Genomic DNA, 13759 nt, shown 5'->3' with positions numbered 1-13759 from the left:
TGTTCTTATCAGATCTTTTGGTTAACATAGCAAAAAAGTTAACACATGCTAAGCATAGGAATAGGTATGTATATAGATATGTAGTTTGTGATATAATAAATGTTATATTTTATATTGAACGTTGCCACATAAGCATTTTTCCAATTAATATTTTTGGAAAACAGGATTTAATGAAGCATGCAAAAATATCATTATCGTGTGGAATATCTTTTGGTTCACTGTTATCATAATACTGTACCATAGTACATACTATAGTACAGATACATATAAATTAAAAAAAAAAAAAAGGTAGAAACAACCCAAATGCCCCTCAAATGATGACTGGGTAAAGAAGTGGAATATCCATTAGTGAGAGGTTATTTGGCCAGAAAAAGAAGAAATATGAGAACATGCTACGAAGTGGATAAATACATTATGCTCAGTGAAGAAGTCAGTCACAAAAGATCACATATTATATGATCCTGTTTAAATGAAATGTCCAGAATAGGCAAATGTATGAAACAAGCTCACTATCTCCACCTTGTGGCCATAGCTAGTACCTTGGGGGGGGGTCACAGCCCCCATCTCAAGGCTCCTTGGAGCTGTTTAGAATATTGACCACCATCATCCTGAAGACTGTGATCAAAGTTTCCACAATATCAAATGTTATGAGACTTTCACTTGGCCACCAGGTGAGCCACAAATAACAATATTTACTATGTACCAATAACAAGTACTTGGTATGTCAGGGACTAGAGCTTTGCTTGGACAGAACAGGAGCTATTTATTTAGGCAGAGGAGATCTTCTAAACTCATATGACTCATTTAAATTTGAAAGCTTAATGGTAAGAATAGATACTAAATTATTCTGGATATAAATATACAATAGCCAACCTATGAAAACTCAATACCCCCACTTTTTTGATGGTGGTAGTGATACTAAGGATTAAACCCAGAGTCCTCTGCATGCCAGGCAAGATATATCCCAGTCCTTCTTATTTATTTTTATTTTGAGATAGTATCTCACTAAGTTGCTCAGGTTGGCCTCAAGCTACTGATCCTCCAGCCTCAGCCTCCTGTGTAGCTGGGATAGCAGGTGTGTGCCATTATGCCCAGGTCCCTCTTTTCTTTTTACATGAAAGGGATGAAGAAATTTTTACAGCCTCCTGCACAGTCCTCAAAAACCCAGTAACATTTCCTCTTTGATACAGGCAGACACAAGAATAACACAGAAAACAAGTCAATACTAGTTTAAAATAAACCCCAATGTGCCTTCAAACCTCCCATTCCTGTCAAGGTTTCACTCTCAGATAGAATGTAAAACTAGAACAGTCCCAAGAGGGCCTGATGAACCAGTCTGCACAAGCTCAGATACAAAGTCAAGATCTGGAACTTGGGACAAATCAAACAATTCTTTATGCACAAGGCTTAGCCAAATTGTCATAGCAGCAATCAGGATCTACAATATAGAAAGCTGGAACATCTCAATCAATTCACTGAATTTTACAAGACAAAATTCAAGGTAACTGTACACAACAGACAGCCTCTTAAAACATATCTAGGGAAAATGTAATTTCAGGACACTAGATTAGGAAAAGTCACTGGAGGACAGGAGGCCAGCGATATCAGGGACTTTATTTAGTCCAACAACCAACTCGACGGGAGTGATGATGTCTGCCCACAACTCTGTGTGATACAGGAGTACAAGGACTAGTCGGGACTACAATCTGCCAAGCGTATGAGACAAAATGATCGTGCTCCATTGATTTCCCCCTTTTGCATCTTCCAGTTTCCCATTTGATGTTAGTCCACCCTGCTGTGTTTGCAAATGGAGAACCTGAGCTCAGAGAAGTTTGTGAAGTTAACTCAAGATCATGCCACTCCATGGCTGGCCCAGGATGAATTACCAAGTCTAAGACTTTACACATCAGTACCAACAAAATTAGCTGGGAGAAGACAGACAGCATCATTTAAGGTTGCTAATCATTCAAAGAAGAAAAATAAATGCTGATGGTTTATTCTGAATAATGCTTGAAAGAAATGTTTAGGTCCACAGTAGTAACACGTTCTTACAGACTTCCACAGAAACAATCCTGTGGTTATAATCACTCTTCCCCTTTTGCTTTGCAAAAAGGAACCTGACATTTCCTGCTATAAATCAGAGTATCACCACATATCTCCTGAAACTGAACTAACTGTGGTTGAGTGAGGGGTGAGGGGATATGTGAAGAGAATGAGCAGAGACTATGCTTCCTTCAGAAACAAAAGTTTCTTTCCACTGTAGAAAGAACAAGCTGAAATAATATTTTTTCATTCATACTCTGCAGGGCATCTTAAAGCTGAAAAGAATCAGCTAATCATGAGAAAGCAGTGTCCAGGGACAGCTACACATGCTTACCTGCTCTAATGTAAGCTGCTTAGAAATGGTATCATTCTCCAGCTTTTTAATTTTCTTCATCAGTTTGTTGACCTGAAATTCCTGCTCCTGTTCCAGATGCTGTTCCAGTTCAGCTTTCTCATGCTGCAACTGTAAAGTAAAAAGAACACAGACATGGGAATCAAGAAACTCAAAAGTCAAGCAAACACTGGTTCCAAAAGTTGATCACACTAAAAGTCTTCATTATACCATCACCTTAAAAAAAAAAAAAATCGAATTTCAAAAACAGAAATTCCACAATGTCAGTTTTTATTAAATGAAATGCATTTTACTCAGATTTGCATCATGTCTGTAGAGAGAAAAGAGATATCACAATCACAAAATATACTGCATAAATTATTCAGAATTTTTGTACTATTTCCATGTACAAGTGAGCACAGTTGGGCAAAAATCAGCACTATTAATTTTCTTTGCCTAATGAAATCATACATCACACCTCCCACAACCTTTCTAAAACCACAGGGGGGAAAACCTCTTATTTATGCAATTAAAAGATAAGGCCATGGTGTGATTAGAATACTTTTTATAAAATTTTCCAAATTTCAAAACCAAAAGGAAATAAAAGACAGGACTGCCTGGGGTTCTCATTAATAACAACACATTATTTCTAACATTCTTTTTTTTTTTTGGTAACGGGGATTTTAATCAGGGGCACTTGACCACTGAGCATCATCCACAGCCCTATTTTATATTTTATTTAGACACAGGATCTCACTGAGATGCTTAGCACCTCGATTTTGCTGAGGCTGACTCCGAACTCATAATTCTCCTGCCTCAGCCTCCCAAACTGCTGGGATTACAGGTACACACTGCCATGCCAGCTTTCTAACACTCCTGACTGTGCGTTTTGTTGATGCATAGCCAGAGTTGGCCCTATGTTCCAGAACCAAGGAGAGAATTAAGTTTAAAAAACAACAACAACAAAAAAAAACAATGAAGTACAAATCTATTTCTTTGGGCAGACAAAGATACTAGACATCAGTTTCTTTAATGCATTAAGACAGGCATGACCACCTCCATTTTATATGAGACAAAATAGGTCACTGGACTAGGGCAATATAGCTGCCAAGTGGCAGAGCCTGGAACACACATCCAGCTCTGAATTCTAAGCCAGTGCTCACCCACTGTATCACTGGGCCCAAGAGGTTGTCATCAGACTGCCACCCATCAGTGCCTGGTGCCTGCTTGCCCAGGGGAAGCTGTATCTCTGTGTACAGCTTGTTGACCTGTATACAGCTTGTTTTCCACAGGGTACAAGGACAACGGAGAAAGCTCCTCTGGGCCTGATCAACCTCAAAATGGCCACATCTAACTTTCTCCACTTTTGACACGTTTCCACTGCTCTGAAAGCACATATTCAGTTGGGGAGGCGGATGCGCGGGGTGGGGGGAGTTGGAAAAAGAGAACTCTTAAAATTTCTAGTCTTCTAACAATGTTGACTAAACAGATGCTGTTTTTTTCTCTCCAACTGTTTTTGACATGCAACTCAAAAAAAAAGTGTCAACTTTTTGCAGGGACCCTGGGGTAAAGAGGAACACAGATGTGAGGTACTTCTAACGACAAGTCTATTTTTACCTAGTTTGCTAAAACTCAGGTTCTGCAAGGCTGAGCAGTCATTACAAGACCTAAGAAGAATGAAACAAGAAGAACAAGAGGAGTCCCACATAGAAGACACAAAGACCCCAGTGGAATAAATAAGGATTATAAGGGGGAAAAAAATCTTCATCAAAGACTTTTATTCAACAGACATTTGCTGTATGTCTTGTTTAGCAGGTACTATAGAGTGGGAGATAAAATCCATAGTTAAGATATTATCCATGCCCAAAAAGAGTTCATGCATACCAAGCTTAAATGATATGTACTTGTTTTAAAGAAATGATGAACTTGAATCTTAAGACCATTGGCAAAAAGGTGTTTTTAAATATAGTAGCTGTGTTTCTTCCATCCAAAGTTTTCAATTGCTTCCATTTCATTTGCAAGAAGCTCCTCCTTTTCTTCTTTTTAAAGAATTATGCTTCTGCCTCAACAATCAAGGATGTAATCTAACACTGGAAAATCTTTTGCCCACCAAACAGCGCTTGTCACAGGACATTAATGGGAGGACAGTTAAGGCTCTCATTGGCCCCAGGAAAATATTCATTTACACAGATGCTCAAACCCTATCAATATCTAGTTATGTATTTCCTTTAGGGCTCAAGACTGGACAAAGGCCATAAAAGCTCTCAGTTTTAGGAGGTTCATTCTCTCAAGAGCTATCCCCAAAGGCAAACTGGATAGCAAAGCTGTCATTACCAGGACTCAAGAAAGGTCCCCAGGTTACACTAATCCATCTGGAGACTATCAAGCCAACCTGAGGCCTAACTGTTTGCTTAAGATTCAGTTTTCATCTTCCCCAAAGGAGAGCTGAAAGGAACAGCTCTGCTGTCTGCTTTGGTCCCCATCTCCCGGGTGACAACCAGTCTAGAAGCAGGGAATGGAGCTTCTGAACAGAGAATGCAAGGAAAAGAAAATACAGTTCTTCCTTGCAACAACGAAATCATCAATAAAAGAAAAAAACAAGGAGAAATATAGAAATACTTTCAAACCCCCAAAATTATAAGACAAAAAAAGGGGAGGGGCAGACATGGGAGCAGTGACTCTGAGGAACTAATAACCACTGTGTTAGCCTCATATAATTTGTGTGAGAAAAATTTGGGAATTTCTGTTTCAAACAGATACACACTGCGCATCCTTAATGCAAAGATCCAGAATGTTCCAAAATCTGAAACTATTTGAGTGCTAACATAATGCCAAGTGGAAAGTGTCACAGCTGACCTCATGTGATGGGTCATAGTAAAAACACAGGTACACGGACTTCAGGTTATGTGGGTGTCAGGTATATATGAAAACTGCCATGGATTTCATGTTTAGATATGGGTCCCATCTCCAAGATATCTCACTAGGTATACACAAATATTCCAAAATCAGAAAAAATCTAGAACTCAAAATATTGCTGGTCCCAAACATTTCAGAAAAGAACCTGCCCCATGTGGCCCCAGGAGGACTTCATCCAACACTCTGAATCCACCTGCCTATTCTAAAGCTGGCTATACCTCCCGACATATAAACACAAAACCCTCCAGGGAAATCTGGTGCAGGGAAACCCAAGACTAGCTATCAGAAACAGACTCCCATTTTCTCTATTGCTCATCTTCAATATGGGCAAATAATTAAAGGGTTGGTTTTAAATTTCTAATCAAAGGTCCTAACCTACTACTATATGAGCAATTTTAAATCTTCTAATAAAGTCAGATTTTCTGAACCACATCAAAAACAATCCAAGTAAGAAGTAATCAAACAAATTATGTTGATATATTTGAAATAAAACTCATTTATCTGATTTATATATTTCTAAAGCTAAATGTTCAGGCAGAATAAAAGGTTTTTTCAAAATCAGAACTTTTTATAAATACATTTTTTATATAGTCATTCTCAAAAAGTATGGAATAATTTTATGGTCCTTGGCAATGCAATATGCTGTTAACATGAACAAAAAAATAAAACCCCTGTGGAACTGGAATCGTGGTATAACAGATTTTCTCCTGGCGGGTAAAATTTTCAATGGAAACAGGACTTTAGAAATAAATAAAGGTTTGTTCCTTGGGGTTCAGTGTGAAAAAATATTCACCTAACTAAGGAAGTCATAAGTAAAGATACAACTATATATCAGGACTCTTTTAAAATTTTAAAGACTAAAACTTGAGCATTTTCTTATTTTATCCACTGACGACAGAGAAGAGTCCCAAAGCAAACATCCATACCCTTAAAAAAATTCAAGTGTGGCATTAACTTGATCTCAAGCAGATTTTCTGGAACCACTTCAATGAACCAGGCATCTTATATAAGAGATTCAAGAACTGTGTACCAAATAACTATATTTTCAGCAAAATTCTCTCCAGCAGGTAGAAATACTAAAATCACTCACCTAGGAGAAACGCCTTCCAGTCTCCACAGGAGCACACACAGGTTGGCTGTTAAGCTGGTCTTCCCATCCAACACGCAGTGGAAGTCAGCCAAGGCCCCAGCTGGGCAAAGTGAAAGTCTGGTGGTCTGGGCTTGTCATCAATCCTGCCCTTACTAAGCAAGGCAAGCCTCAGGCTGTCACTCTCACAACTGAGTTTCTCAAAGCAACTTGAGTATAAACTCAAGATGCCCCTACCTCTGTTTTAACTAGCTGACACTCATACTTCAGTGTAATACTTTCTGTCTCACGACCAACATTCTTGGTTTCCTGACAAATACTAAACACTAGAACCACCTGAAGAGGATCAAGTAAAAGCTTCCATAGGATGAGAACTGCATTGAGTCATTGGATTGTCAAAAAACTATTAAGTTATTAGCAAAAGCTTGGAAAAAAATGTTCAAAAATACCTCTCAGAACATCAAGCATCTCTTAAGAACCAACTTTTCATCTGTTCTAGCAAGCAGCCCGAGAAGAAACTGACTCCCACCACAAATTTGGTGAATCACCGCTAAGTGTCTCTTGAGCCCACTTCCATTCCCACCTCCTCCAAGCTGCTACTGGTGCCGTCATTCTTGCTCAACACCTCACGTCTCTTCAGTTATCAAATCACACTGTCAGCCTCCATAACAACCGTGGAACACACTCCTCTTCTTTCTCTGCTGATGAGCCAGTCTAGTTCAAGCCTTTTATTCCTCTGCATGAGGCTACACCAAAACCTCCTACCGAATCTCCCAAGATCCACTTAGATCATCCCAGCAGACAAGTCCTAGCACTTCAATGCCCTGCCCCAAGCCCTTCAGTGCTCCCGACTAGTACAGATTAAGTCCAAGATCATTCAAGTCTTTCCACAAACCCTGTTGTCAGGCTCAGTCCAAGTGACAGTCCAAGGTTGGCAAACATAAATGCCTTCAGCGTTCGGGCATCAAGCCAACAAGGAATGTGTGGATGTAAGCAAGGGAATGGTTACAACAGCAGTTAAAGGCAAAGTCTGCTTCTTTTTCCAAAGACTTTTTTCTTAAAAGAATATAATAAAACTCAGCACAGTGGCCAAATCCTTATGAAGAGACCATGCTGGTCCAGGGGTCTGGAAGTCTGACCACCTGCTAGTCACATGGGCCCACTCTTACAGAAATTGCAACACTTGTTCCACCTCACGCTCCTGTTCATAAGGTGCATCTGCCTATGGGGCCTGACTCCCTCCCTCCAGATTACCGAAACTGGGGGATGGCTCAAAAGACTTCCCCAGTGCCTTCCCACATGCCCTCAGCATAACGTGCACGCCCCTCCTTCAGCCCTGACAAGCACACTACTGTTCGTATGCATTTTAATGTCTATTTCCTGGCACTTCTCATGTCTTTTTCATCACTTTCTTCTAAAAGCAGCTCACTCTTCTGGTTCTTATCACATCTCCAGCATTGCATATACATGGATGTGCTTAATCACCATAATGCTACAACAGTATTATTATCTGCGTTGTGCACAGAACAAAACCACACTTTAGAGAGGTAAGGTGGCCTGCCTGAAGTCTTACATATAGCTGGTAAATTCGGGATTCAAACTGAAGTCTGTGGCTTTAAACTTTGGCCTTGACTCCTAGTGTGTGCTGCTGCCTTGAATGCCTGGGCATACTCGCGGTCACCCTTATAGGACTGCAGGCTCTACAAAGGACAGTAGCCAGGACTTACTCGACTCGACTCAGAGCATCTAGAAAATGCCATATGTATGCAAATACTACCTAAATGATAAGTGGACTGTCTAATGAGTGGACAGTCTGCCCTAGATTAAGTCTTACAATGAGCAAAACAACTGGATAAGTACAAGAAGCTGACAGAATAACAAACGAATGTGATCATTATGATATACAAGTTAAATTACATCAGGTTGAACTTTTGTTAAAGAGACTGCTGAATACAGAATAGCAAGCAGTACTATATAGTTCTCTCAAGTGACTGTCTTCCAAATCAATACAACTGACAGCTTCTCTGAAGCCCAGCGTGTCTGTTCCTGACCACAGCTCCTCCACAATGGTATCAACATCCTGATTTTTATGCCATTCACTTCCCTGCAGCTTTGTTTCATAAAACTTTTTTACCCCTATGTAATTATTCCTGGATATTCCTTTTGCTTGGTTTTGTTTTCTTTTGTCTGACTTCTGCTAAGTGAACTTGTGATCTGTTGAACTTTAGTTTGTATTTTTTACTGCTTTATATTATCTGACAGAATGAGCATATCACAATTCATCCTCTTTACCGATGACAGGTCTTGGGGTCATTTCTAGTTTGGGGTTATGATGATCAATGGTAAAAAAAGAACATCTTCACATCTGGTGCACATCTGCACACAGTAGACACACTCGGGAGCAGAATTGCTGGGTCATAAAGAATGAGTATTTCTGTCTTAATTTGAGAGTGGTTCCAATAATGTCCCTTCTCTACCGGCAGAGGATGCGAATTCATTAGCATCTTCCTGCAGTTCAATTCATTTTCTTGATTAGTAATGTGGTTATGAAATTTGTTTACTGGCCTTTTGGCCATCCACTGAAGTCTGTTTGAGTCTTTGGTCACTTTCCACTAGGTTGTCTGCTTGTCTTACTGGTGTGTAGTTATGTGTTGGTTATATATGTTGCAAATGTCATCTCCCATTCTGTGACTTGTCCTTGCATTCTTCTAATGGGATAACCTATGATAGGTCTTTGGTCCTCTTCTTTATGCACACCCTCTCCCCTCCGTGACAGCATTAATTCCCATGGAAATTAGTAAGAGGCAACACTTCCAAATTTCTATCTCTAGACTAGACTTCTCTGCTGATAACCAGAGCTTCTGTCCAACTGCTTATTTGTTTTCTCCATTTTAAGTCCAAACATCTTAACTGAACTTCTGACTTTTCCACTCTAACCTACTCTATTTGCTGTCTTTCCTAAGCTTAAATGTGGTAACTCCTTACTCTTCCCATCATTGATGCCCAAACCTCCAAGTCTTTCTTGATCCCCTCTATTTTTCCCACACCATCTACACTATCCCACTATTCCCACTTTCCCACACTATCCACAAGCCTATGGGCTCTTCCCTCCAAACACACCCAGAAGGTCAGGGTTACCATTTTCACCGCTACCATCCTGCAAGAGTCCTCTCCATGTCTCATCCCATAATACAGAGTAGACATCCAATGGGTCTCCTTGCTCCCACCTTGGCCCCAATTCCATAATCTTCTCATGACACAGTAAGCACAGCAATCATGTGAAGAGTCACATAAGATTATTTCACTGTTCAATACCCTGTGGTGGCTTCCATGGCAAAAAAAAAGCCAAGTCCTGACAGTGGCTCCCAAGGTGTATGTATCCTGAGTACTAGCTACCCAATCCCCAGGCCCATTTCCCTCCCAATCACATTTCATATTCCTCTCTCCCCAGGACCCCACTCTAACCACACTAGCTTCTCTGCTGCTCTTCCTACATGGCAGGTACCAGCTCACCTGAAGTACTTTCTTATTCCCTCTGGCTATAAATAAAACCCACATGGCCAGTTTCCTTTTCTCCAAGAACTGTTCCTGTATTACCTCTATGAGTAAACAATTTAAAATTTCAACTACCCTCACGTTCTTTACCATGTTCTATATTTCCCTGTGGCACTCAATAGTATCTTTTTATTTTCACATTTAACATTTGCCGGTACATAGAAATATATTTTTCTCATGTGGGGAAAAAATCCTCAATTCTAATTACTTACCTGTAGATTGAGACTTTCCACTTACACAATTAATATAAGTAGTAATCATAGTTCCTCCTTTCAATACTCTAATCTTTTTTCTTACCTTTCTATACTGGCTGGCTATCTACAACAATAAATGTAGCAAGCATCCTGTTCATTCTTCATTTCAAAGGGAAAATTATTAATGCATAATTAAACATGATGTTTGGGAAGGCTTTTGTAGGCTCTATCAGAGTTAAATTTTCTTCTATTCTTCCTACAGGATTTTATCAGGAATTATTAATTTTTTTATCTAATTCTTTTCCTCCATTTATCGACAGATTTTTTTTTTCTTATAATTCTGTGAACATGGGTAATTACATTTACAAATTTTCCCCTGTTAAACTAACTGTGTCCTCTTAGTATACCTCCAACACATTCACGATACATCCTTTTTAATATAACGCTGGCTTCATTTTACTTTTATTTAGGATTTTTTTTCTCATGATTGACATCAAACTATAATTTGCCTTTCTTGAACTATACTTGTTAAATTTGAGCATTAAGGATATATGTTAGTCTTTTTCTTTTTTTTCCTTTAGAGTGCATGCAAAATTGGAATTATTTTATCCTTGAACTTCTGGTACAACTCTCAATGAAGCCATTTGAGTCTGGAATTCATTTTCTACAAACGCTAGCTTGTAATCAGTGATTCCATTTCTTCTACTTTCTTCTTCCCCGGTAGCTATATAAAGGTATGCTTTTTTCAAAAATTTGTCCATATCACCTAAATTTCAAATGGATTGTGACATCATTATTCTTAAGTTTTCACTTACTTTTTCAGTGTCCGCAATACAAGCGATATTTTTTCTGGATTTCTGCCAGAGACTATAAGCGTGGCTTTTATTTCTTTAATTGTAGTAAGCATAGTTGCTTTGTAGTTGTGGCCTGATAATTCTGATATCTGAAGTATCTGTGAAGTTCATTTCTCTTCTGTTATTTACGTTCATTTGTTCATGGAATCTTGAGCTTCATCTCTTTGATGTGAGCTGGATACTATGTTTCAAAATGTATCTATAGAACAAACTTATAACCTAGGATGGTATTATTTTGTTCCAGAATATTCTGTTTTCCTCAGCCAGGCACTTTAAGTCTCTGTCTGCCTTAATCCAGAATTGAAGTTTTATGTCTCTGATTCACACAGTTCATGGAAAATAGTTCACTCTTTCACTGAGGATGCAACTCTTCATGACTCAAGCTTCAAGTGGGAGGGTGACCCCAACTTTGGCTGCTACAATCTTTGACTTCTATAGCCCCAGTTCCATGTAATCATCACAAACACCTCTCAGCTGTTTCTGAGTGAACTGCAAATGCCCTGGGTTAGCAGCCTCGAGGCCAGAGTCTCCTCTAGATCTCACGACAATAGCTCTTCACCATCTTGTTATTGTTAGTTCTCTGATACTTTCAATGAAAATTATAAGTATCCTGTTTTGCTTTTACTTATCATCACTGAGGTTGGTCTGAATTAAAAGCCACATATCACTTTGGTGAGAAGAAAACATAGCTACTTCCTTTCAGAAAACTGCTTTTATTTTGGTTCCTTGTCAGTATCTCAACACTGAAGGCTAGAGACAGGCCCTCTATAGCCAGCTTCCAGATAACACCTGGCTTCCCATCTACTCAAAGCACCCAAAGAGCAAAGTTTGAGTATTCTGGAAAAAGAAAGGTCTTCTCACCTAGGGGCTTACCTAGCTTATGAATAAAGGGGAAAAGAAGGTGAAGGCAGTTACAAGACATAAATTAATGATACAAAATTATTATTATAAGGTAATTAACTGACTGGGCTGATTATTAATTACTTTGGAGAAGAAACACAAAATATTGCGCCATGTATAAATACAAAGTTTTAAAAATATTTGAAGTGTTTCTAGTGATGGCTAAAGTTCATCTGCAGTGGGGCCAAATATTCAAAAGATGAGATTCACCTTTCCCACAGAAATAGCAAAGCCTCCTACTTCTGAAAAATAAAGCAACCCTTTGCCCCAGCTTTACCTAATTGTTTTTATTTTCCTTCTACCTTTGTTTTTCCCTTCTACCTGCTTTTTTCTCACATTTTATGTCAAAGAAATCAGCACAGAATACCTCTGAGTCTTTATTATTACTGCATATATATATATTTTCTTTTTTAATCTGTATGAGCACATAAATTCTAGCAATAATACTAGCAAGGGTGTGTATGCATACACACACAAAATGCACACTTTAAAAGACAGGCTGGGAGCAGTGGCACATGCCTATAATCCTAGCAACTAGTGAGGCTGAAGCAGGAAGACTCCAAATTCAAAATCAGCCTCTGCAATTTAGTGAGGTCCTAAACATCTTAGCAAGATGTGGCTCAGCAGTTAAGCACCACTCAGTTCAATACCTATATCCAATAATAATAATAATAATTAAGCAACTTAGCAATTTCTTACAACCAAAGAACTATTTTAAGTTTACTGTGTTTTCTGATCATAACGCAAATTAAGTTTTATTGAGAGCTTTGGAACATGCTACTAACAGGAAAATTCTAGTTTTATACTTTGAGCACTAGCAGTTGCAATTAAAATGCCAAAAACAACCTGGTGGTTCCTTGCAGATAGATGGTGACTGCAATATGTGAACCCCTTGTTCCATGGAAAGAAACAAAGATCAGATAAAGTGGAGACTGAGATAATTGGGAATGAAACAAGAAAAACTTGTGCCCCAACTGTTTTGAATTTTATTATGAGATAGCAACTTTCTCTGATCAGTTTTAATAGCCCTGAAAAAAACTACAGGCCAAGAGGGCCTCAGGTCTAGCCATTTTAATGAAGAACATATTTCAAGGTCCATTCTCTTCTCCCATAGGGAGACCCAAGTTTCCATCTGAATGGATACAATGGCAGTCTTAGCCTCGATGTCTTTGGAATTAAGGAATTAGTTTCATACATTATTTATCACCCTGACATGTGATTTTGCTGCCTGCACAAACAAATTCATTACTGTTTTAGTGAACTGGGGGACAGGAAGCAGCCTCCGACTCTGGGGTAGATGTTTGAAAAGCAGGGAACTGGGGAGTTGAGGCTCACTTCTGACACCTGCAGACACATCCTGCTACCCACACACAACCCTTCTGGGGTTAGGAGAGTGTGAGCTCTAGAGGGAAAAATGAATCCATTAGATTGAACTGAAAGAAGAAATGACTTCTCCAGGGAGGAGAGAGAGAAAGCAAAAGCAGTGGTAAGGCTTCTGTCTAGGTGAATAGGCAGAACTGGGACTTGCTGAAATTCTTCCAGTTTTATTCCTCCATAAAAAGAGATGGAAGAAAAATGCTGCTGCATATCCTCCCAAACTGCTCAGCTCTCAATCTTTTGGCAGTGGCAGTTTCAACAGCAGTTTGGCCCACGACTTTCTTCTCTACATCCTCTTTCCATAGATGCCAGGAACATTTCAACTGCTTTAATTCTAGGAGGCCTTCTAACCTCAGGAACCCAATCAAAAATAAACAAGCCATGACACTTTACAGGAGGCCCAGAAAACATTTCTTCTTAAGTATTTCTAATCATTGATAAAAAATGTATCCCTCTATAAGGACTTGGTCATAATTATTTCTATTATAGTTATAATGGTATG

The 13759-nt window shown here is 39.0% G+C and overlaps 1 protein-coding gene across 1 annotated transcript in view; it reads right to left on the bottom strand.

The window, feature by feature from the left end:
- Ccdc6 (coiled-coil domain containing 6) overlaps positions 1-13759 on the bottom strand; it is a 112741-nt gene that overhangs the window by 44074 nt on the left and 54908 nt on the right. The window contains exon 3 of the mRNA XM_005334318.4: positions 2378-2506. Coding sequence (XP_005334375.1) covers positions 2378-2506 — 129 coding nt within the window. The remainder of the gene's footprint in view (positions 1-2377; positions 2507-13759) is intronic.

The sequence above is a fragment of the Ictidomys tridecemlineatus genome, chromosome 1 (genome assembly GCF_052094955.1).
Source record: "Ictidomys tridecemlineatus isolate mIctTri1 chromosome 1, mIctTri1.hap1, whole genome shotgun sequence".
Lineage (NCBI taxonomy): Eukaryota > Metazoa > Chordata > Mammalia > Rodentia > Sciuridae > Ictidomys > Ictidomys tridecemlineatus.
Note: the sequence above shows the minus strand (reverse complement) of the source record. Positions and strands in the feature narration are given on the sequence as shown.